We start from the raw sequence: 25,055 nt of genomic DNA, 5'->3' as shown, positions 1-25,055 counted from the left end.
GTACAGGATGCAAGCCACTGACTCTGCATCAGCTAGTTATCTTGAACTTTAGTGCTATAATTGCCATCCACAGAATGCACTCAACACAAAGTAGAGAAAATGCCCTCAACTGGTGCCACTACTCCAATAACCATATGAAGTGATCCTGATCTCTATGACCTGCAGTACAGGTTGAACCCTGCTCTACAAACAAGTAAACAATCTCATCAATTCTAACACTTTTAAAGCTGTGAGTTTGTCCTCTACACTGCACTACCTATATATATATATATATATATATAATATATATATATATATATATATATATATATATATATATACATATATATATATACATACACACAATGAGCTTCTTTCAGTTTACGTCAACCAAATCCACCCACGAGGCTTTGGTCAGCCTAAGGTTATAGTAGAAGACACTTGCCCAAGGTGCCACGCAGTGGGACTGAACCCGGAACTATGTGGTTGAGAAGCAAGCTTCTTACCACACAGCCACACCTTTCTTTAGCTTCAGCAGCTAACATTGTTATTATAATACAACAGAGACATCATATATAAGAATGTTACTACCATTACTTCAGAAATAAGATCCTTATTTTGAGTCCAGTCTGGTATTATGTACACCTACAGCAAAGAGATACTTAATAATGATCAGAGATTCTGAAAGTGCTTAAAAATGAATTAGATGTAAATATTGGTTCATAACCTAGACACATAGTCACCCATAATGAATGATGTAAGTCTTATCTTTACAGCTGTTTCAGATAAACAATGACTGGTGCCATGACTATATGTTATGTAATAAGGTCCAATAATATAGTAGGTTATGAATTAACATGGATTTTGAAAGATCCAAGATGAGGACTCCAGTTATTCTCATCAGAAAACTCTGGCAACAAATAGTGTAGTTTTTATAAATAGGGTCAATGGGAAACTAAATACAAGGGGTTGAGTGGGATAGTAAAGACAGGAACATTGAGGAAAAGATTGGAAGGGAAGAGATTGGTGGAGTTGCTTCAGGTAGAATTAGTAATGAAAAATATCAGTTAATAGAATCAAGAAAGAAAAAAAAAGAGAAATATAAGAGGCAATAAAAACAAGGGAAGTAGGCTAGCTCAAAGGGAGACCAGTGTCTGTGGAAGGAAAGATTAATAGTGGGAGATAAAAGATTATTGTAGTAGGCGCGATCATAGAGCAGGTGCATAGTATACAATAAATCAAGGTCAGTCGTGAAGATAAGAAAAAAAAAAATTATAAAGACACTAGTGGAGTATCAGCGGCAACACAGGTTAGTAAAATGAGATAGTGGGAGTAGGAGATACAAGATGTATTGGTAAGAGGGGGAGGAGAAGGGGAAAGATGAGAAAACCCTTAGTGTGGCTAATTCAGTGGTACAGGAGTACAGTTTATTAAGGTGGAAGTATTATAGTGAAGGGCAAATTAGTAGAACAGAAAAATTTATGGTAACAAGAGAACGTTTTGTAGTATTTATGTCTGCACATAATTACATCAGAGAAGCATTTAAAGAGGGAGGCCTCATTCAGTCATGTAATATATTTAAGGACTCACAGCAACATGAATTACAAGGTTATTGGTTTCTCGCGTATGGAATACTCTCAACTTTGAAGTAGTGGATGTAGGTGGTCAGGGAGGTAAATTGTTTTCTAGCAATACCGGAGAAACAGGCACAGGAGTGGCTGTGTGGTAAGTAGCTTGCTTACCAACCACATGGTTCCGGGTTCAGTCCCACTGTATGGCACCTTGGGCAAGTGTCTTCTACTATAGCCTTGGGCAACCAAAGCCTTGTGAGTCGATTTGGTAGATGGAAACTGAAAGAAGCCCATCGTATATATATGTGTGTTTGTGTGTATGGTTGTGTGTGTGTGCGTGTATGGTTGTGTGTGTGTTTGTTCCCCCAACATCTCCGTAACTTAGCGGTTCGGCAAAAGCGACCGATAGAATAAGTACTAGGCTTACAAAGAATAAGTCCTGGGGTCGAGTTGCTCAATTAAAGGCGGTGCTCCAGCATGGCCACAGTCAAATGACTGAAACAAGTAAAAGAGTAACAAGAGTAAAGAGTAAACAGTTCAAATGTTCCACCAATAAAAATTCTGGCAGAGTGGGTCAATGTGGTGGTAAAGGTACATTTATAAACATTATAATGTAAGCAATTGTTCCTCAAAGAGACTACTATGTACTCTGAAACTGCATGTCTTCTCACAGAATATGGGTGATGCATTATTAGCTGTATGTGGAGGTGTGTGGCTTAGTGGTTAGGGTGTTGAACGCATGATCGTAAGGTTGTGGTTTCGATTCCTGGACCAGGCAATGCGTTGTGTTCTTGAGCAAAACACTTCATTTCACGTTGCTCCAGTCCACTCAGCTGGCAAAAATGAGTAATCCTGCGATGAACAGGCGTCCCGTCCAGGTGGGGAATTTCTACACCACTGAAACCGGGAAAGCAGCCCTTATGAGCCTGGCATGGCTCAAGAAGGAACATTTATTTTATATTTATTATTAGCTGTGCCAAGGTTAGTATAGTTAGTATGATTATTAATTCTTTGATAAGAATCAATTAATTACCATCATCGTTATTACAATGGAGACAGTTGGCATAGTTAGAACAATTCATACCATAATTATTATTATTAATGATACAGGGACTCAAATTATTATCATTGGTATTAATGGCATATGTGCTAAATGTATGATAGTTTGTATTACTAGTACAGTGGAAGCACGTGGTCTAGTGGTTAGGGTGTTAGACTCATGATCGTAAGGTTGTAGTTTCAATACTTGGACTGGGTGACGCATTGTGTTCTTGAGCAAAACACTTCATATCACATTGCTCCATTCCACTCATCATCATCATCATCATCGTCGTTTAGCGTCCGTTTTCCATGCTAGCATGGGTTGGACGGTTCTACTGGGGTCTGTGAAGCTAGAAGGCTTCATCAGGCCCAGTCAAATCTGGCAGTGTTTCTACGGCTGGATGCCCTTCCTAACGCCAACCACTCCGTAAGTGTAGTGGGTGCTTGTTACGTGCCACCCGCACAGGTGCCAGACAGAGCTGGCAAACGGCCACGAACGGATGGTGCTTTTTATGTGCCACCGGCACAAGGGCCAGGCGAGGCTGGCAACGGACACGAAACGGGGCGGTGCTGGCAACGGTCGCGAAACGGAAGGTTCTCTTACATGCCACCGGCACTGGTAACACATCTGCAATTTCCATTGATCGATTTCCATTCTGATCCTCACTTACCTCAACGGGTCTTCACAAGTAGAGTTTCGACATGCCACCGGCACTGGTAACACATCTGCAATTTCCATTGATCGATTTCGATTCTGATCCTCACTTGCCTCAACAGGTCTTCACAAGTAGAGTTTTGTGTCCCAAGAAGGGAAGGTATGCATACGTAGGCTGGCTCCATCCCAGTCATCCTGCGACAGACTAGTGTCTCATTCAGACAGGGAATATATATGCCATGAAACCAGGAAATCAGCCCTTGTGACTCGGTATAACTCAAGATGGTATCTTTACTTTTACTATTACTAGTATACTACTATTACTGGCACTACTTAAATACCGAGGTTCCGTTTAAATACAGAAGTCCTGATGCATCTACGTAATGATGTTTTTACAGTGCACACTCATTACGGTTAGTTTTTAGGGTTAGTTTTCTGGGTTAGTTTTCAGGGTTAGTTCTTAGGGTCAGGGTTAGTTTTAAGGTTAGTTTACAGGGTTAATTTTTAGGGTTAGGTTTTAGGGTCAGGGTTAAGGTTAGTTTTGGGAGTTAGTTTTAGGGTTAGTTTTTAGGGTTAGTTTTCAGGGTTAGTTTTTAGGGTCAGGGTTAGGATTAGTTCTTAGGGTTAGTTTACAGGGTAAATTTTTAGGGTTAGGTTTTAGGGTCAGGGTTAAGGTTAGTTTTGGGAGTCAGTTTTAGGGTTAGTTTCCAGGGTTAGTTTTTAGGGTCAGGGTTACAGTTAGTTTTTAGGGTTAGTTTTTAGGGTTAATTTTTAAGGTTAGTTTTTAGGGTTAGTTTACGGGGTTAATTTTTAGGGTTAAGTTTTAGAGTCAGGGTTAGGGTTAGTTTTGGGAGTTAGTTTTAAGGTGTCATTACACGTCCACACAGTTGGGACCTCTGTATGTAAGTAGTACCATTAAGGGACCTCTGTATTTAAGCAGTACCCTATTACTAGTATACAAATATACACTGGTATTGTTAATAGTAGTTTTACATTCATTGTTACTTTCAAATATTTAGTTATGGCTCCATCAGGGTTGTTATGCCCAGAACAGTTGTGAGGGTCTAAATTCTCATACGTGGAATTGGCAATATCTGCACCATTGTTAATGTTATGTGAGTGATATTTAAGGACCTTATGTCACAAAGGAAATTATCGGCTTTCTTTAACATAGATCCAAGACATGACAACAAATGTGCATCTGAATCAAGTACTCTGTGGGCCAAAGAAAAGGGCAATAAACTAACCATAACAAGTGTGCACTGTAAAAACATCATTACATAGATGCATAGGGACTTCTGTTTTTAAATGGAACCTCTGTATTTAAGTAGTGCCAGTAATAGTAGTGTACTAGTAATAGTAAAAGTAAAGTTACCTTCTTGAGTTATACCGAGTCACAAGGGCTGATTTCCTGGTTTCATGGCATATATATTCCCCGTCTGAATGGGACACTGGTCTGTCAGAGGATAACTCATTTTTGCTAGCTGAGTGAACTGGAGCAATGTGAAATGAAGTGTTTTGCTCAAGAACATCATGAAATACTGTGATGAGTCAGAATGAACTGATCTTGTATGATAATGTTTTTTTTTCTTTTTAAGAAAAATTTGAATACACATGAGGTTTTGGGACAAAAAAACTTTAATACTGTTGACATTGCACTCTTCTTTCCACCACTACCACCTTCACCACCTCCTCATTACTTTAATGTCCACTTTTCCATGCTTGCATGGGTCATATAAAATTTGTAGAGGCAGATTTTCTATGCCTGGTTGCTCTTCCTGTCAGCAATCTTCACCTTCCAAGTAAGGTAACATTTCTCCATGGCCTAACATGTTTTGCACAGAAGATTGGAAATGAGCAGTGCTTGTTTGCAACTACCACATAATATCAAGACAACACACAACACACACACACATACATGATGGGCTTCTTTCAGTTTCCATCTATCAAATATACTCACAGCTTTTTGTATTCCACATTCACAAAGTAGAAAAGAGTAACTTAACAAATGATGATTCTAATGATTCTGAAGGCAATTCATCTGACCATTGGATGAATTGTTTGAAAAGAGGACAAATAAGAACTCAATGTGATTTTGTGAAGAAAGGAATGAAAGTAAAAGTAAAAGATGAAGAAACTCTAAATATGCCTAAATCTATAAACTCACAACTGAAAAAATAGAAAAAAAGATCCAAAAGATCTTGTTTATGTTCCAGCATAAGCAAAATCCAAATTATGAATGCAAAACAGCTCTAGATTAACCCTTTAGCATTCAGATTACTTTATCAAATGTAATGCTTATTAATTCACATTGTTTTGATGTTTCGAATTAATCATGCATTAATGTTGTAATTTTGATATTTTTATGATGTGAGTGTTTAGTTTTCTGAATTACATAAAAGGATAGGTATGAAAGACCACGTCTGCCCTGTTTGAACATAAAGCATGTATAATATTACATGGAAAAATGCAAGCATGAAAAGTCATATTCTTAAGATTATAAACCTACAGGACAAATTATTACACCATTAAAAGTATAGTAAAAAATAAGAAACTTTTTACTTAAAATATTGCAGCAAAGAATGCCAGTTCTAATTTATCACTCTTTACAGTTCTCATCTTTTAAATTTATTATACAAAACTGTTCAGCTAATTTGTAAGTTCTATGTGACATATTCTACCAATATCGGAAGATTGAAAGTGTTTAGTTAAAAAAAATTTAATTAAATAATCTGTACATCAAAGTCGACCTCGGTGAAATTCAAACTCAAAAACGTAAGGACAGACGAAATACCGCTAAGCATTTCGCCTGGCACGCTAATGTTTCTGCCAGCTCACCACCTTAGAAAGTAAATATTCATTTTAGAAATATATTCTTTATCCTTATTGCTGAAGCGTTACTCCCTTATTTCCTTACTTAATGACATGAAATTTCGTAACATTTTACTACATAACTCTTTTTCTACTAACTTTTGTTTAATGCGACTAGCGATTCTGAATTCCTCATACATTTTTCTATCATTTAAGCCTAAGAAAGGTATACTTTTAATTTAAAATTTTTAAAAGTTTATGTTAACTGAAGATGAATATCTGCCTTACTGCCCCTCTTGAGGTTGCAGATATTTTGATGTAACTTTTTTTTCTACTGAACCAAATCTCAAACTATTTATGCTAAAGTGTAGCTAAGGAGGTGTCCTCTTTAAAACTGTTAACAGTTTGCAATTTAGTTGAGAACTGAATTAGTGGTGAAGCTTGGAAGCTGCTGCAATTGACGAAATGGTGGACTTAAGAATATATATATTCAACCACCACCATGGTTGAGTGATTTGGGTCTGATGTGGCTGGTTTAAATGCTAAAGGGTTAAAATCTTTATCTTTGTGACATTCTTAATGTATGTATATTATTGAAAAGTCAGAGGCTGCAGTGATCATCTCAAGAAAGATACCTTTAGAGACACAGTGTGTTATAAACACAATATACATAAGAGCTAGACAAAATGAAATCATCCCAGAAGTGTCCATAAAGTGACAAATGCGCATTTCACTGTTTTTGTGGCTAGTCAATACCATGCACTCGGGTCACTTCTAAGATGTAATCATCTTGGTCAGTCGGAAGTATTTAGAAACAGCAAATGAACAATTCATTGGTTTTGCAAAGAGGCTGCTAGGCTAGCTACTTCTAGAGGCGTGTGGTATTGGCAAACTGTAAAAATGATGAAACATGTCCCTGTCATTCTCACAGTTACCTCTGGGAAGATTTTGTCTGAGTTTTTAACACTCTACACCTAGAAAGGGATCTTTTCTCAGACAACCACAGCAGCCTCTGATTTTTCAATAATTTACATACGTAAGCTAATGTGTGTGTGAGAGAGAGAGAGAGTGAGTGCCACTTACACACACATGCAAAAAAATCATACATCACAACACACACCTTCACTCACTCACTCTCTCTTTCTCTCTCACACACACACATGTCCATTTCATATACATGTACATCTTACACTTTCTCCTCTCTTTTACTTTCTTCTCTCACTTCAAAGCAAATGTTGCCTTTTCACTTTATCCTCTCTTCAAAGCATACAGAAATTAAAACAATTTTACAGAAATTAATGAACAGCTATATTATCCCATATATGTCGAGTAGACAACTTTGCTTCTTCAAACAAGAGAATCCCATAAAATAACTTCCTTTGACACATGCATACACACACTCTAGGTAAAACTTTTGTGCAAATTATGTTAATTCATGCACTGTGCATGCGCAAATTTACAGCTCAAATCCAATTTAAATGTTCTTTTTCTATAGTGTAATTTTTGTTTGAGATGAGTGTATTAACCTGATCTTCGATATAAACTTAAAAGGAAGTTTCCCCAGAAATCCTGTCCTTTACCTCTTCTTTCTAGCATGTCCGAGGTGACATTTCTGTCCACCACTTCATTTTTTACCTAAATTTCTTCCAATTCCTATGTTTGTGATGAAGGAGATTAGGATTTCACCCACAAAACACGTCCTCAATATTTTAATTTTTTCCCTCTCCACACCAAATTCATTTTTCACTTTTTTCAAATTTTTATTCTTGGTAATCCATGGAGAACAAACAGAGTATGAATCTAAGAATTTTACGCATCAGCTCACCACTTCCAAAAAGCTACACACTCCCAATGTTTCACTTTTAGCTTTTTGGTAAGCAAGGAAGTTTCTTCAGAAATAATGTTGTTTACCTGTTGTTTCTAGCATGCTAGATTTTGTGGTGGTGGGCTGATATTTTTTATGTCTGCTATTTCAGTACAATTCTACGCAAGTGGGAAACATCAGACAAAAGTGAAAGATTGGGAGATTTTAGCTCTTTGAAGGCTGGTAGGTGAGGTAGGGGAAGAAGCACTGAGTGTTTCTTTAAGAAAAATTAAACTATAATATATATATATATATATATATAAGCACCTACTACACTCACAGAGTGGTTGGCGTTAGGCATCCAGCTGTAGAAATACTGCCAGATCAGACTGGAGCCTGGTGCAGCCTCCTGGCTTCCCAAACCCCGGTTGAACCGTCCAACCCGTGCTAGCACGGAAAACAGACGTTAAACAATGATGATGATGATGATGATGAAGGGAAAAGCTTCACAACTGTTGAAACCAATTATGGTAGCAGAAGACAAACTGTGATAAGGCTGATCAATAAAAGAAATGTATTTGAAGGCTTAGATCTCATCTGCCAATCTGTAATTAGTATTTGTGCAGAAGGAACTAGTTGAGAAAATAGGCTTTCAAAATGTCCTTTTACCAAAGTGTCACATTGAAAAAGACAACAAAAGGAAGCATTGAGATTGCTTCAACAATCACTAAACTTGTAATAATGATACAATGACGATAATGTGCTCGACTTGGTAACAAATGACTCTTCAACTATTGGCTTCAACAAAATGACTTTCTCAGTAAAAACATGACTATGTCCAAACAGTTGCTGAGAAACATTAGTTTCTTTGAGGTGGGTGAAGGGATTAATTGGATCAGAGAATGCTTAGTTACAGAACAAGGATGCAACAGAAACATTTACTTCTTTAATGTTAACTGGAATGAATGCATGGCTACTTTAGAAGTCAAAGAACAAGACAAATATTCTTCCCCAGTTCTGATTGATTTTAGAAATCGAATTTCTGAAAGTTTTTTTTTTTGATTCGACATTCTCTCAAAGAAGGCATCAATCTTTCAACACAACCTATTTTGCTATGAAGGATTAAAACAACCCCTCCTCCTCTTCCTCCCCACCACCACCACCATCATCATCATTGCTGCTGCTGCTGTTACTGTCATCATCTCCATAATTGTGTTAACATCCACTTTTCCATACTTGCATGGATCAAAAGGGATTTATTGAGGCAGTTTTTTCTCATGGCTAAATATCATTCCTGTCACCAACTTTCACATGTTTCCAAGCAAGTTAATATTTTCCCATAACCAGATATGCTTTCACAGAGTCACTTCTTTCTAACTACCATGGTGTCAAGATATGGAGACACAAACACACACATATATGATGGGCTTCTATTAGTTTCTGTCTACCATATCTACTCACAAGGCTTTGGTCAGCCCAGAGCTACAGAAGTGACTTGCCCAAAGTATCACATATAAGTATCACATATTTATGCCCAAACCACACAGCCAAGTGATGATGTGGGCTTTATACTAGTAAATATACATTTTTATGTCCCAAGTAGGAGTGGCTGTGTGGTAAGTAGCTTGCTTACCAACCACATGGTTCCAGGTTCAGTTCGACTGCGTGGCACCTTGGGCAAGTGTCTTCTACTATAGCCTCAGCCTCGGATCGACCAAAGCCTTGTGAGTGGATTTGGTAGACAGAAACTGAAAGAAGCCCGTCGTATATATGTATGTGTGTGTGTGTATATGTTTGTGTGTCTGTGTTTGCCATCCCCCCCCCCCAACATCGCTTGACAACTGATGCTGGTGTGTTTACGTCCCCATAACTTAGCGATTCAGCAAAAGAGACCGATAGAATAAGTACTAGGCTTACAAAGAATAAGTCCTGGGGTCGATTTGCTTGACTAAAGGCAGTTCTCCAGCATGGCCACAGTCAAATGACTGAAACAAGTAAGAGTAAAGTGTCACTCTTCCAAGTCAAAAAAAAATACCATACATATTAAATGCTAAAATAAATATTCACCAATATTTATTTTTGTTCAGGTGGGGGATCTCAAAATTGCTTTGGCTTTATGAGTAAATCAAGTAAAAGAGCATTTTAAATATATTTAATTTTTATTTGAAATGCTTTTTTTATATCTAGACTGTATAAGAACTCAAAATATAGGATGTCTCTAACTAAAATTCTATCAATATTGATACACTGGAGATTTAGATTCTGTCACAGATGATGATGATGATCATCATCGTTTAACGTTTATTTTCCATGCTAGTATGGGTTGGACGGTTCGACTGGGGTCTGGGAAGCCAGGAAGCTGCACCAGGCTCCAGTCTGATCTGGCAGTGTTTCTACAGCTGGATGCCCTTCCTAACGCCAACCACTCCGCGAGTGTAGTGGATGCTTTTTACGTGCCACCGGCACAGGAGCCTGAGGAGGCTGGCAATGGCCACTATCGGTTGGTGCTTTTTACATGCCACCGGCCCAGAAGCCAGTCAAGGTGGCACTAGCATCAGCCACATTCAGATGGTGCCTTTTACGTGCCACCAGCACGAGTATCACAACTACAATTTCCATTTGATTTTCATTTTGATGTTGATGTACTTGACTCAATGTAATTATTTGGAATGACAAACAGAACCCAGTGGAGAAGTTCTTGCTACCAAGCCATCTCCAAGTTTGAGGCAACCAGGATCAACACCCTGAAGGAGGAAAGAGCAGAGCATAAAGTCAAGTCAAATCTACCCACAAATGATGAAGACTACCACTACAATGTTTGCAACAGAATCTGCAAGTACCAGCTAGGCTGGAATTCCTACAGGAAAGGATGCAACAAATCTTTGAACCAAAAACACTGTGCAGTTGTATCTTGCTGGAACCTCATTTGTTGAAACAAACACCATTCGAGCGTGATCGTTACCAGCGTCACCTTACTGGAACTTGTGCCGGCGGCACGTGAAAAAACATTCGAGCGAGGTCATTGCCAGTGCCGCTGGGCTGGCTCCTGTGCAGGTGGCACATAGGAAACATCATTTGTGCATGGTCATTGCCAGTACTGCGTGACTGGCCCTCATAAAAGCACCCACTACACTTTCAGAGTGGTTGGTGTTAGGAAGGACATCCAGCCGTAGAAACTCTGCCAGATCAAGTTTAGATCCTGGTGCAGCCATCTGGTTCACCAGACCTCAGTCAAATCGTCCAACCCATGCTAGGATGGAAAGCGGACATTAAACGATGATGATGATGATGATGAATGAGAGTCCAATAACAACAACAACAACAAACATTCTATGCACAAAACTTCATTTACAATACTTACTTGTAAAATTTAACCTAGGGATTTAGAAGAAAGCAAAGGTGGCCCTGATGCTAAAAAGAGGAATTATTTAAATATTACAGCAGCAAATGGCAGTAAGATAACAACTCACTTGCTTAACCCTTTTGTTACCATATTTCTGTTGTAATGCTCAGTGTTCTTTTCAATTAATTTTAAATATAACAAAGAATTTAGTAAAATCACTTAGTTATCATTCAGCTAGTGTTAGGAACATAAATTGTGACTAAGGTTTGGTGGAAGATTTTAATTCAAAACTTATGAAAACAAGACATTTGTACTCAGAGCCAGAGCTGGTTTCAGCCGGGTTGGTATCAAAAGGGTCAAAAATTGTTTCTCTGTAATATATTTTAACCCTTTTGTTACCATATTTCTGTTGAGATGCTATGTGTTTCTTTCGATTAATTTTAAATATAACAAAGAATTTAGTAAAATCACTTAGTTATCATTCAGCTAGTGTTAGGAACATAAATTGTGACTAAGGTTTGGTGGAAGATTTTAATTCAAAACTTATGAAAACAAGACATTTGTACCACAGAGCCAGAGCCGGTTTCAGTCTGGTTGGTAACGAAAGGGTTAGAATTGTTTCTCTATTATATTTTTAACCCTTTCGTTACCATATTCTGTTGTAATGCTCAGTGTTCTTTTCAATTAATTTTAGATATAACAAAGAATTTAGTAAAATAACTTAGTTATCATTCAGCTAGTGTTAGGAACATAAATTGTGACTAAGGTTTGATGGAAGATTTTAATTCAAAACTTATGAAAACAAGACATTTGTACTCAGAGCCAGAGCTGGTTTCAGCCAGCGGGTTGGTATCAAAAGGGTCAAAAATTGTTTCTCTGTAATATATTTTAACCCTTTTGTTACCATATTTCTGTTGAGATGCTATGTGTTTCTTTCGATTAATTTTAAATATAACAAAGAATTTAGTAAAATAACTTAGTTATCATTCAGCTAGTGTTAGGAACATAAATTGTGACTAAGGTTTGATGGAAGATTTTAATTCAAAACTTATGAAAACAAGACATTTGTACTCAGAGCCAGAGCTGGTTTCAGCCGGGTTGGTATCAAAAGGGTCAAAAATTGTTTCTCTGTAATATATTTTAACCCTTTTGTTACCATATTTCTGTTGAGATGCTATGTGTTTCTTTCGATTAATTTTAAATATAACAAAGAATTTAGTGAAATAACTTAGTTATCATTAAGCTAGTGTTAGGAACATAAATTATGACTAAGGTTTGGTGGAAGGTTTTAATTCAGAATTTGCCGCTATCTTCTGAACTAACACAGCAATGCTTATAATGCCTGTATACAAAAATGATGGGTTTGGTTCAGCAACTATGGTTGGGGTAGTTAATGGTAAGTAATACTTCTACTACAATTAATGTTTTTGATTTTAAAGTAGCAGAAATGCCTAACACATCTAGTTGCATTCTAGATAGATTGAGTTGCAGCATTTTTTTTCCAGAGAGATAATCTATGTATAGGAGAATAACTTAAAACTTTGATGTGTTTATAGAAAAAGTGTATCATGTGATAGATCAAATGATTAGACAAAGATACAGTAGTAAATTTCACAAGGTCCAGTCCTTTTTGCAACGTGGTGGCATGCGTGCTTCAGTGACACCTGAGCCATGCCAGTGGAGCAAAAGCTCCTGGTAGAGCCTACAATGTTGGACAGGTCAAAGGATAAAGGCTAAACTAAAATAGGCCACCTCTTCCCAGAGGTAAAAATTGGTTTTACATAGGGCCAACACTACTACCTAGAAAAAAAGCAAAGTTACAGAAGCATCGATGACAATTCAAAACCAACAAAACCTGAGTGGGAAAGGCCTTAACCCTTTTGTACTGGGTTGTCCAGAAAGTTCATGCCAATTTTTAAAGGAAAAAAAAAGGTCGATAAATACTGGCCATTACATTTTTAATCAACCAAATATGAACCATTTTGCTGCACAATGCGTTTCTATCTTTCCTTTAACTTGAAAATACCCTCTTCCCAGAATTGAGGTGGTTTCATGGCAAGGAATTCATCAAGATATCTTTTTATGTCATCCAAGGAAATGAAATTTTTACCATTTAGACTATTCTGCAGAGAACTGAATAAGTGGAAATCCAAAGGAGCAATATCTGGTGAATATAGAGGGTGGGGTAACACATCCCAGCCAAGCTGCAGCAATTTTTGTCTGGTTCCCAAAGCATCAAGTGCCAAAAATGAACTTTCTTATCTTCCAATTTAAAGGGTTACAGAATTAATACAGGTTATAGGAACATAAAACTTCTTCCATGAAAATATAGCTTAAACTGTGCTCTAAATGGAGGTGTAGTAAAATCCTATTTTATGGACTCAACCATGTTCTAAAATACGTCGAAAAGTAAGCTACTATAAATTGGCACGAACTTTCCGGACAACCCAATATTTTAACTAGCCATAACCAGCCAAAATATTCTAACTTTTTATGTTCAAACTGGTCACAGCCAGTCCCTCACACCTTCCCTACAATGTCATTCTAAAAAGTAAACAATCACTTCATTGAAATCTCAAAGCTACAAGATAATGCATGATTAATTCAAAACAATATAGATAAATGATCATTGCATTTGATAGAGTAATCTGAATACTAAAAGGTTAAGACATCCTAGAGTCAAGAGTAGAGAAAAGTCATCAATGGCCTATGCTCCATAGGAAATGAAGGGCTTAAGAGGAATAGATAGTGGTAAACTGTTGATTAACCCTTTAGCATTCAGATTAATTTATTAAATGTTCATGTATCCATATTTGAAAAAATTAATCACATATTATCTTGTAGCTTCAAGATTTTGAAGATGTAATCATAATTTTAGAATAACATTGCAGGGTAGGTGGGAGAGACTGGATCTGGCCAGTTTGAACATAAAACAGGTAGATCATTTGGGCTGGATATGGCCGGTTTAAATGTTAAAGGATTAAATACTACAATTGTGACCCAGGTATGCACAGAGAATTTTGAAGAAATTTGGCGCTATTTCAAGCATGCATCTGAGTTGCAAATTAAATTTTGTGGTTAATGACAAATATATGAAATTGGAATATAATAAGAAAGATATGCAGACAAAATGAGTTACAGTATATTTAAATTTACAGAATTATTAAATATAGTTTAAGGTACACCATGGAGAAGTTGGTACAAATTACCATTGTTATATTTACTTTTGTGCATGTTGGATGCTACAAAGAGTCCCCACACACCGTTAACTCATTCGTTACTAACCTGGCTGAAACTGGCTCTGACTCTGAGTATAAATGTCTTGTTTTCATAAGATTTTAATTAAAATCTTCCACCAAACCTTAGTCACAATTTATGTTCCTAACATTAGCTGAATGATAACTAAGTTATTTTACTAAATTCTTTGTTATATTTAAAGTAATTGAAAGAAACACAGAACATCTCAAAATAAATACAGTAACGAATGGGTTAATTAGATGTGTTATTGTCAGTTATTCTCCTTCCTTCTTTCTCTTTGATAGACAAGTGCTGTTTTTCTCCCACTGTTCTCCCTTCTACTTGTGGGCTGGCTCTTTCTCCTCTATCATTACTTCCATTTCTGCTGTGTAAGTCACTTGTACTATGGCATCCTGGGGCCTAGTGTTTTTTCTGCTGTCTACATTTTTCATCCAGGTATGGTGTTTATGTTTCGTTTTTAATTTTTGTTTTGTCTCATGTACAAATTATACTTGTGTAATCCTACACAGTATTAAAATAATATCTGAACATAGCTGACACTGTCAGACAGAATGGTGCTACCATTTGGTATAAAAAACATGAAAATATTTGCTTAGGCAACTGAAGTTGGAATGCTTGTTGTTTATCTAGTGTATTTTCATTCTTTCTTTGTTATCTCTGTTAGTCTTCACTGTCCCCATAAATTCTTTAGTAGTTCTCCTGTTCATGTAATCTTATTTTTTTTATGTAGGGAATGTTTTGTAAAGAAGCTCTTTGTGGTAGGTAGTTGCTTAATATGTCATGGTAGTTTAGCTCCTATTTAGATAAGTTATGGTAGTTCAGCCCCTACTCAGATAAGTTATTGTAGTTTAGCCCCTACTTAGATTACAATCTTCATAAACTCTTTAATGCCCATAATGTTTAGGTTAGTTATTCATGCTTAGATAAAATCACTTCCAACATTACACACTATAATGGAAACACAGCCACACAATGTCCAGCCTGTAACTGCCAAGGCAACTGCCCACAAGGAGTACTTGCCTCTCAAAGGCTATGGTCCACAGAGCTACCTTCATGCAATCTGATGGCATCATAAGGTACTACATGAGTAAGCATAACAACCAATGATTTCAAAGAATGATTTACACAACATATGCACTCATTCAGGTGTAAAGACAAGAAAATCACCATCTCCCTCTCGTACTTTATCTAGAGACTCAAGAGTCAAAAAAATGTCTTTCCCAACATCACACGCAGCATCCTTGACAGAGCCTTGCTTTACTCACAACATATACTGCAACAACCAGCAGAATCAATCAATTGGAAAACTGATCTATTATAATACCATCACCAAAGATAGATCCTATTTATGAATTTCAAACCATTGGCCACTGATGCCTCTGAAAAACCACCTTAAGCCTAGCTGGCAGATGCACAGTTACAGGGAAAACAATCTCTGCTTGCCTTCAGTGAAATTATTTCTTTTCTGTGTACCCTCAATATGGCCTACCAGTACCCAGCTACAAATACACCACACACAGTTATCCATGACACACCATGTGGTATGTAACCTGACACTAAAAGGCCGGTTACCTTGCCACATGGACCAACTTGCATTCCACCCACCACTGGGTGATGTTGCTAAGTTGTCAAATCCTAGTCTGCCAACTAACTAGTACCACTCCACTGTCTTCTCTATTAAGTGAAAGCATAAATAAAAGTATTTGTTATACTTTTTTTTTATCAAACTATGTATGTGACCAGAATGGACATATCAACCATATGATCCAGTCCTTGTTGGGGTGTGATAGCTTGTGTGCTTCAATAACCTTGGGAGCTATGCTAGCAGAGCACAATCTCCTGGTTAAGCATCCCATGCTGACTAGGTCAAAGGATAGACGCCAGGCTAATAAGGACTACTTCCCATACTAAGAAGAAAAAAGAGCAAAGTTACAGAAGAATCAATGATAATTCAAAACTAACCAGATTACTATACCTGGTAGAAATAGCAGCCAATCTCCTTTAAGTCAAACCTGACATTGGATAATTTAGTTTGAGACACCCCTTAACCTTTTAACATTTAAACCGACCATATTCGGCCCAAATGGTCTACCTGTTTTATGTTCAAACTGGCCAGATCCAGTCTCTCACACCTACCCTACAATGTCATTCTAAAATTAAATGAGTACATCTTCAAAATCTTGAAGCTAAAAGATAATATGTGATTAATTTTTTAAAATATGGATACATAAACATTACATTTGATAAATTAATCAGAATGCTAGAGGGTTAAATATGCAATGGTCCTAGCTGGCTGGCTGGAATGCTTTCCATTATAGATCTAATCAATCAAAATTAACCTTGGGTTAAACAACAACATACATCATTCTCGTACAGTGGCAGAGCTGAAAAGCAGGGATCCAACATGAGAGAAGCAGAAAAGACCGCTAAGTCAAGAATAAGGGAGAAAAGTTGTCAATGGATTATGTTCGATTAGGGAGCAAAGGGCTTAAGTAAGAACTAATAAATGAAATTACCAAATATTCTCACTTCGAAACCACCCTTATATTGACCTTACTCTGATCCATACATCTGATGCCATAGTCATTCATCACCACCTCTGAAACTGAGTAATGTAGGGCTGAGTCAAAGTGTTCTTAAATATGTACAACTCCTATCACAGGAGTTAAGTGCTATTTTTGATTATATATCTTAATCTTTTGCTTCAGTCATTTGACTGCAGCCATGCTGAACCGCTAAGTTACGAGGAAATAAACGCACACACACAGATATACATATATACACAACAGGCTTCTTTTAATTTCTGTCTACCAAATCCACTCACAAGGCTTTGGTTGGCCCAAGGCTATAGTAGAAGACACTTGCCCAAGGTGCTACACAGTGGGACTGAACTCAGAACCATGTGGTTGGGAAGCAAGCTTCTTATTTCTTTACTGCCCACAAGTGGAGACGCCACTATGAAAGGTTGCTGAATGAGGAAAATGAATGGGATAAAGAGAGTCTGCCAAATGTTGACCCAACAGAGGGACCAGCAATCCGAGTTGACAGCTCCTTAGTAGTTAAGGCAATTACAAGCATGAAAACAGGGAAAGCCCCAGGCCCATCAGGAATTACTGCAGAGATGCTCAAAATATCTGGTAGTGTCGGCTATAGCCTAGTCACCCGTATAGTTAACCAGGTGATACACGAAGGAGTCATACCCAATGACTGGTGTAGCAGCATAATAGTCAAGTGCTACAAAGGTAAAGGTGACGCCCTAGATACAAATAACTACAGGGGTATCAAGCTGCTGGATCAGGTAATGAAGGTTACGGAGAGGGTTATAGCCCAACTAATTAGAGAGAGAGTTAGTTTAGATCAGATGCAGTTTGGGTTCGTGCCAGGGAAAAGTACTACTGATGCTATTTTCCTGGTAAGACAGCTGCAGGAGAAATACCTAGCCAAAGACAAGCCCCTATACCTGGCTTTTGTTGATATGGAGAAAGCCTTCAACAGGGTCCCCCGATCCCTTATCTGGTGGTCAATGAGGAAACTAGAGATAGATGAATGGTTAGTGAGAGCTGTACAAGCCATGTACAGAGACGCTGCTAGTAAGGTGAGGGTTGGCATCGAGTACAGTGAAGAATTCAGGGTAGAGGTTGAGGTCCACCAAGGTTCAGTCCTCAGTGCCCTCCTATTTATCATAGTCCTCCAGGCAATAACGGAGGAATTCAAGACTGGATGCCCCTGGGAGCTCCTCTATGCTGATGACCTTGCTCTAATTGCTGAGTCTCTATCAGAACTGGAGGAGAAGTTTCAGGTGTGGAAGCAAGGTTAGAATCAACCTAGCCAAAACCAAAGTCCTAATAAGTAGGAAGGTAGGTGGCACGTAAAAGCACCATCCGCTTGTGTCTGTAGCCAGCCTCGCCTGGCCCCCGTGCCGGTGGCACGTAAAAGCACCATCCATTCGTGTCCGCTGCCAGCCTTGCCTGGCCCCCGTGCTGGTGGCACGTAAAAGCACCATCCGTTCATGTCCGTTGCCAAAAGCACCATCCGCTCGTGTCCGTTGCCAGCCTCGCCTGGCCCCCGTGCCGGTGGCACGTAAAAGCACCATCCGTTCATGTCCGTTGCCAGCCTCGCCTGGCCCCTGTGCCAATGGCACGTAAAAGCACCATCCTTTCGTGGCCGTTTGCCAGCTCTGTCTGGCACCTGTGCGGGTGGCACGTAAAAAGCACCCACTACACTCACGGAGTGGTTGGCGTTAGGAAGGGCATCCAGCCATAGAAACACTGCCAGATCTGACTGGGCCTGATGAAGCCTTCTGGCTTCACAGACCACAGTTGAACCGTCCAACCCATGCTAGCATGGAAAACGGACGCTAAATGATGATGATGATGATGAAGGGGCTAAACACAGAACACAGAGGGAACAAACAAGGACAGATAAACAGATTAAGTCGATTACATCGACCCCAGTGTGTAACTGGTACTTATTTAATCGACCCCGAAAGGATGAAAGGCAAAGTCGACCTCGGCGGAATTGGAACTCAGAACATAGCAGCAGACGAAATACCACTAAGCATTTCGCCCGGCATGCTAACGTTTCTGCCAGCTTGCAAGCTTTTTACCATACAGCCATGCCTGCGCCTATATATGTATATATCTCTCTATATATAAACGGCAGTTTGTCTGTGTGTGTTTCTGTGTGTCTGTTTTCTCGTACCCTCACTCTGACCACGGCTTTCAACCGATTCTGATGAAACTTGACACACACATAGCCCAATGTCATAATTCAAAACTAACGCAGCGAAAATTTTGAAAAGTTCCCCCAGTTCTGAAAAAAATCGATAAATTCGACATGGGGTCGAGAATCAGAAACACAAACCACAGACTGTCTAGGGGACGCAACTCGACCTTTTTTAACTCAAAAAAAAATTTACCATATTTTTTTTTTCCATTTTTTTGCTATTTTTTGGCTATAACTCTCTAAAAATGCTTTATAGTTATTTCCCTTACAAACCTGAGCAACGCCGGGCGATACTGCTAGTATTATATAAACGCACATATATAGATGCATTCAAATATATTCACACATACACTGTTCTTTTGTTTCATGGCTGTTTTTCCATGTGAGCATGGGTTAGACAGGAAGATAGTTGAGGTAGGATTTTATGACTGGGTAATCTTCTTGCCCCCTACCTTTCACTGTTTTTTTAAGTAATGGATGTTTCCTTCACAAGGTCTCTGAAAGTGCAGAGCAATCAGTGACATGTCAACATGAAACACCAGCATCATGACTCTACATGAAACATCAGTATTATTACTCTTTTGTGAACGCAGTGACAAGCATGCAAAGGGGACATAAAACTATATATATAGAACATAGGAGTGGCACTATTTTCCGATAGGTGCAAGCATGGTTGTGTGGTAAGAAATGTTAGCACACGGGGTGAAATGCTTAGCAGTATTTCATCTACCTAGTATTTCATCTTCCTAGTTCAAATTCTGCTGAGGTCGATTTTGCTTTACATCATTTCGGGGTCGATAAATTAAGTACTAGTTACTCACTGGGGTCAATGTAATCGACTTAATCCCTTGTTTGTCCCCTCTATGTTTAGCCCTTTATGGGCAATAAAGAAATAAGAAACTTGCTTCCTAAACATGGAGTCTTGGGTTCAGTCCCACTTCAGGCCTTGTAAGTAGATTTATTTGATGGAAACTGAAAGCCTGTCATATATATATATACATATATATATATATATACACACACACAGATATATAAATATGTATATATTTATGTGTCTTTGTGTTTGTCCCTCCCACTGCTCGACAATGTTGATTTGTTTACAGCCATGTAACTTATAGGTTTGGCAAAAAGAGACTGACAGAATAAACATTAAGCTTAAAAATAATATATCCACTTATAAACATATAGCTACATATGCATATATATGTGTGGTGTGTGTGTATATACATACATATTTACACATATTTACATACATATTTAAATATGTGTGTATATACATACATATTTAAATGTGTATATACATACATATTTACACACACACACACATGCATATAAATGTATTTATACATACTTTTATAGACATATACATATATTCAGATACACATATACACACACATATGTTATACATTAAGACAATTATATTTCTTATACTAATTAATTTACACCAAAAATTCATTATTAAGTCAGTAATTATATTTTAGTAGTCACATAATGGCTGCTATTTGATCCTTGTATGCAACTTAGGAGAAAATATGCTCATAGCTACACACACACACACTATTAGAAAGATTAACTCTACCCTTACACAGCACCAATACCTGAATTCTACACTAACCTACTTTGAATAAAATTGTTACCAAATACCTACTTTCTCAATACATATGGCTTGAGTTGCTTTTTACCATTATAGGTAAGCTAATCTAAATATATTCCATGTGGAACAAGAATTTTAAATATGAGAAGAATTCCTACAGAGAATTGTGACAATCAGAAATTCCTTTACTATTTAATACTATTCCACCTTGAAAACAAATTTTATATTTTCAAGCTTGTATTAGATTTTAGCTATTTCTGTCATTAGTTTTATCATATTTAACTGATGAGAACGACAGGTGGAGTAGCCAGTACAACAACCACTATTGCTGGTCAAGCAATTCACTGACCACCATTGCCTGCAGTAAGCATGGGTGGGTAGAGTAGATGAGGTTGTCAGCTAGTTTCTTACTTCAGCAAGGAACGTGATATTGAACACTGTGCCGGTCAGCCAGACTCTATAATTATAAAATGGTAGTGGAAGAAATAATGGTCAGCCAATGGCAAAAGAAGCAGTCAATAGATAGATGATGGTCAGTCAGTCAGTTTCCATAACAGCAGCGCATGGCAGTCTCCGCTAGAACAACATGGTAGTAGAAGAAATAAATATTGGTCAGTCAGTCTCCAGGCAATCAAAGCCGTGCTGGTCAGCCAGACTATATTACTACAACTAGCATGGCAGACCCTAATTTCTCCGCTGATCAAGCAGCTCTGGCTGCACAGAAGCAGTGGCAATTGGCTGTAATAGTCACTGGTCAAACATAAAAACCAATTCCACCATGCCAGCATACTTAATAGACAATGCAGCTATTTAAAACAAACTAATGTATATATCATACACGCAGTGTACACTGATTGTGTGCGCTGTATATTATAAACACGTGATGTTTATAGTAATATAAATATATATATATATACATATATATAATGTTTTTTTATTATCCCAGATCTACTCTGACAGAACAGACCTGATGAAAGGCACTCCAGTGATGACCATCTTGTCTTATGCAGGGAACCCAAGATCACGTTATCCAACGTCTTATTAAGACAGCAGTGATTTAAAAGGGATCTGGCTGCTATATCTAGCAGGTTGAGCACGCACGTCATGCACGCGCGCGTGTATATATATATATAGTATGTTGTATTGCATAAAACCTGAGGATTATCAAGAGAAATAACATGTAAGTTGCATTTACTCATTCATAAGTTCTGAGTTGTAACTGACAGGAAACTGAACGAATCTTTAATTGAAAAATTACGGTCAGTGGCTGAAATACAGGTGTATGATCAATAAGCTGTGGTGTATAATTGAATTATTAAAGTTAAACGTTAGACTTCACCTGTAAAAGTTAACATGAAAATTCCACTTTTCTCCACATGACAGACCAAATTCGTATATTTTTATGAATTTTATTAACTGTCCTCGCCAACATTGACCATCACTAATTTCGTCGGACCTCGGTTAGTTTCATTAGACAGAAAACTTGACCATTATTGGATGTAAAATGTACGTAACTTGAGAGATGAATGGGAGAATGGAAAGATGAAAGACTTAATAGAAAATCTGTAAGGGAGGAGAGGGAGACAAGAAAAAGAAAAACAAGATAGAGAAAGATAATAGAGAGAAAGAATGTGAGGAAGAGAGGGGGAGAAAAGAGAGAGACGGGATAGGAAAGATAAAATAATTGAAGAGGAGAGGGTGGAAAAAACGAAATAGTAAGAGAAAGGGGTGTCAGGGGAAGGAGGAAATGTAAATATTATTACGAGTAAGAGAGAGAGGTGGAGATATATATAGAGAGAAAACGAAATAAAAGGGGGAGAGAGAAACAGAAGGAAAGAGAGGGAGAAAGTAAAGGTAAGAAGATACATAAAAGGAAATAAAAGAAACAAAAAGAAAGATAGAGAAATAGAAAATGAGAGGCAGAACAAAAATGAAATAAGTAGGTAAGATACAGTGAGAGAAAGGACTTTACTTTTTTGGGGGTCTCATGTTAGAAAAGCTAAGTGCTGTAGTTAAGTAACATAGGAAAGTTTCTTTTATTTCAAGTAAGATTATTCGTATTAAAAATTGTGATATCCTCGTGGTTGGAATGGAGATAAGAAAGACTAGAACGACGGGCACGTTTAGCTAATAAATAATTAAATATATAGAACAGATAAAGTAGGTATAAATAGTTGGCACTCGACAATAAGTTTGCTGACTTGAAATTTCAATAGTTTACTTATTGTAGATCACACATAGACAAACATGCACACCCTTACTAACTCACATTAGTTACAAACACACACACTTGTGGATAATTTTGGCGGGAGTATGGAAAGAAAAAGAATCGAAGATGAATTTTTTTTTAAAATACATATGAAAAATAAACACAACGAGCTTAGATAAAAGCAACAGTATAATAAAACTAGAAAAGGGAATCCACTCAACAACAAAGTTATAGTAAAAAGCAATGAAAACTATTAAAATGTGTCTGACCTGATCTGTCTTAAGTTTTCGAGGTCGTCCACGCTTCCTTTTCTCTGACTGGTGGCCACTGCTGGCCTGTTCTGCTGCCACATCTGCCATTTCTACACACACCCTTGACAATAAACAAACGTTACAGATGATTCCTCAGACACCGAAAAAAGGCGATGGACGTAGATGTTTTTATATATTTTTTATCTATTGATTTCCTTATCCGTGTGTTTTTTTTCTCTCTCCAGCAAATTATTTTTCCTCCAACTTGAGCTTTCTCTGCCTGCTTTTACACACACCACTCTCTGTAGCTATAACTATCTTACAGACTCTCTCTCTCTCCCCCTCTTTCTTTCTCTCTTTCTCTCTCTCTCTCACTAATTATACTCCTCCCCCTTCGCCTGCTCGGCTCCCTTATTCTGCTTCTACCCTTCCATCTCCTCCTTTTCTCACTTTTCTGCTCCGTGTGCCCTGTTTTGTCCGTCAGTCTCCATAGTATCTCCTCTTCCTATCCTGTTATAAGAGCACTACGACCACGACGATGATGATGATAACGTTGTCATATAGCCCTAGGTCAGTCTTGATCGAACAAACTTAAGTTTAAAGATATTCCAGCCGTGAGCACCCCCATATATTCAGAAATAGTGTAATTTGGACTACACTATCTAATGTTACCTTCGTTTTTGTATTTTTTTTATAAAGCTGTAGGGTAAGCTCTGACCGCTATTTCTAGCAGGTCGAGCGACCACTTTAATGAAGATATATGATGAGAATAATGATAACGATGGTGATGATGGTGATGGTAATGATGTTAAATTAAGATCCTTTAAATAACGGTCATGTTAAATTAACAACCTTCCAATATTCTGGCTTCCTTACTCCCGTCCACCCCCGACCACCATTCCCCACTTTTTTTCTTTTCTTTTTTTGTGTGTGTAACATTCCTTCTGCATGTCATCGAGATACCTGTCACTATTTCAAGACTGGCTTTCCCCAACAACACATGTGGATCGAAATAAACGTTGTGTAATAGCGATGCTGTTTCAGAAACCGTGGCTATCATTTACGCAATATCGCTCAAGAACAGGCGTATTTCAATAGCAAATTAAGGTGCGTTTACGTGTACTAATATGAAGGTACATGAATGTGTTTCTATGTGTGTGAATGCATGTATATATATATATATATATATATATATATATACCGGAGTAAACATATAAATGTGAAACAAGGAGGAAAAAAGAGTACTCAAATACCAGAGGTAGAGTAAATTGCATTGCAATTAAAAACATTTGTGTATTAAGAATTTGGGTACTTTACCAACAGTATATTGGATAAATGATATCCCATAGTGGGTTACACCCATAACCCCTATCTTACTTTGTACTATATATCTCTATATATATATACGCATATAACATTTTGTTATATATGTACATGCATGTGTACATATATATATATAACATTTTTGTTATATATATATATGCACCTGCGTGTGTGTATGTATATGTATGTATGTAGATATACATACACGTACACAAGCACAAACACAATAGATAAATCTCAAAGCGTTAAATTTCTTCCAAGCACTTGAAATATATCAAATTTTCACCCTCCCACCCTTTTTTAATTTTCTACATTGATGTAACTTTTTAAATAATAAGGAAAAAACTAATGCGATTTTCGCCATCAGTGTACAAAACTGCGTTTTTGAAAATAAACCTGATGAAAATTTGAAATACTTGAAGTGGTTGGAAATTTAACAAGATCCAAAATGATTATATATATATATATATATATAAATATACTCTTTTACT

At 37.5% G+C, this 25,055-nt stretch overlaps 1 protein-coding gene across 1 annotated transcript in view; it reads right to left on the bottom strand.

Moving 5' to 3' along the window:
• LOC115211061 (probable serine/threonine-protein kinase dyrk2) overlaps positions 1-24,303 on the bottom strand; it is a 38,308-nt gene extending 14,005 nt beyond the window's left edge. The window contains exon 1 of the mRNA XM_029779949.2: positions 23,260-24,303. Coding sequence (XP_029635809.1) covers positions 23,260-23,349 — 90 coding nt within the window. The 5' untranslated portion in view covers positions 23,350-24,303. The remainder of the gene's footprint in view (positions 1-23,259) is intronic.
• Positions 24,304-25,055: the final 752 nt, after the last annotated feature.

Source organism: Octopus sinensis, linkage group LG4 (assembly GCF_006345805.1).
Source record: "Octopus sinensis linkage group LG4, ASM634580v1, whole genome shotgun sequence".
Taxonomy (NCBI): domain Eukaryota; kingdom Metazoa; phylum Mollusca; class Cephalopoda; order Octopoda; family Octopodidae; genus Octopus; species Octopus sinensis.
Note: the sequence above shows the minus strand (reverse complement) of the source record. Positions and strands in the feature narration are given on the sequence as shown.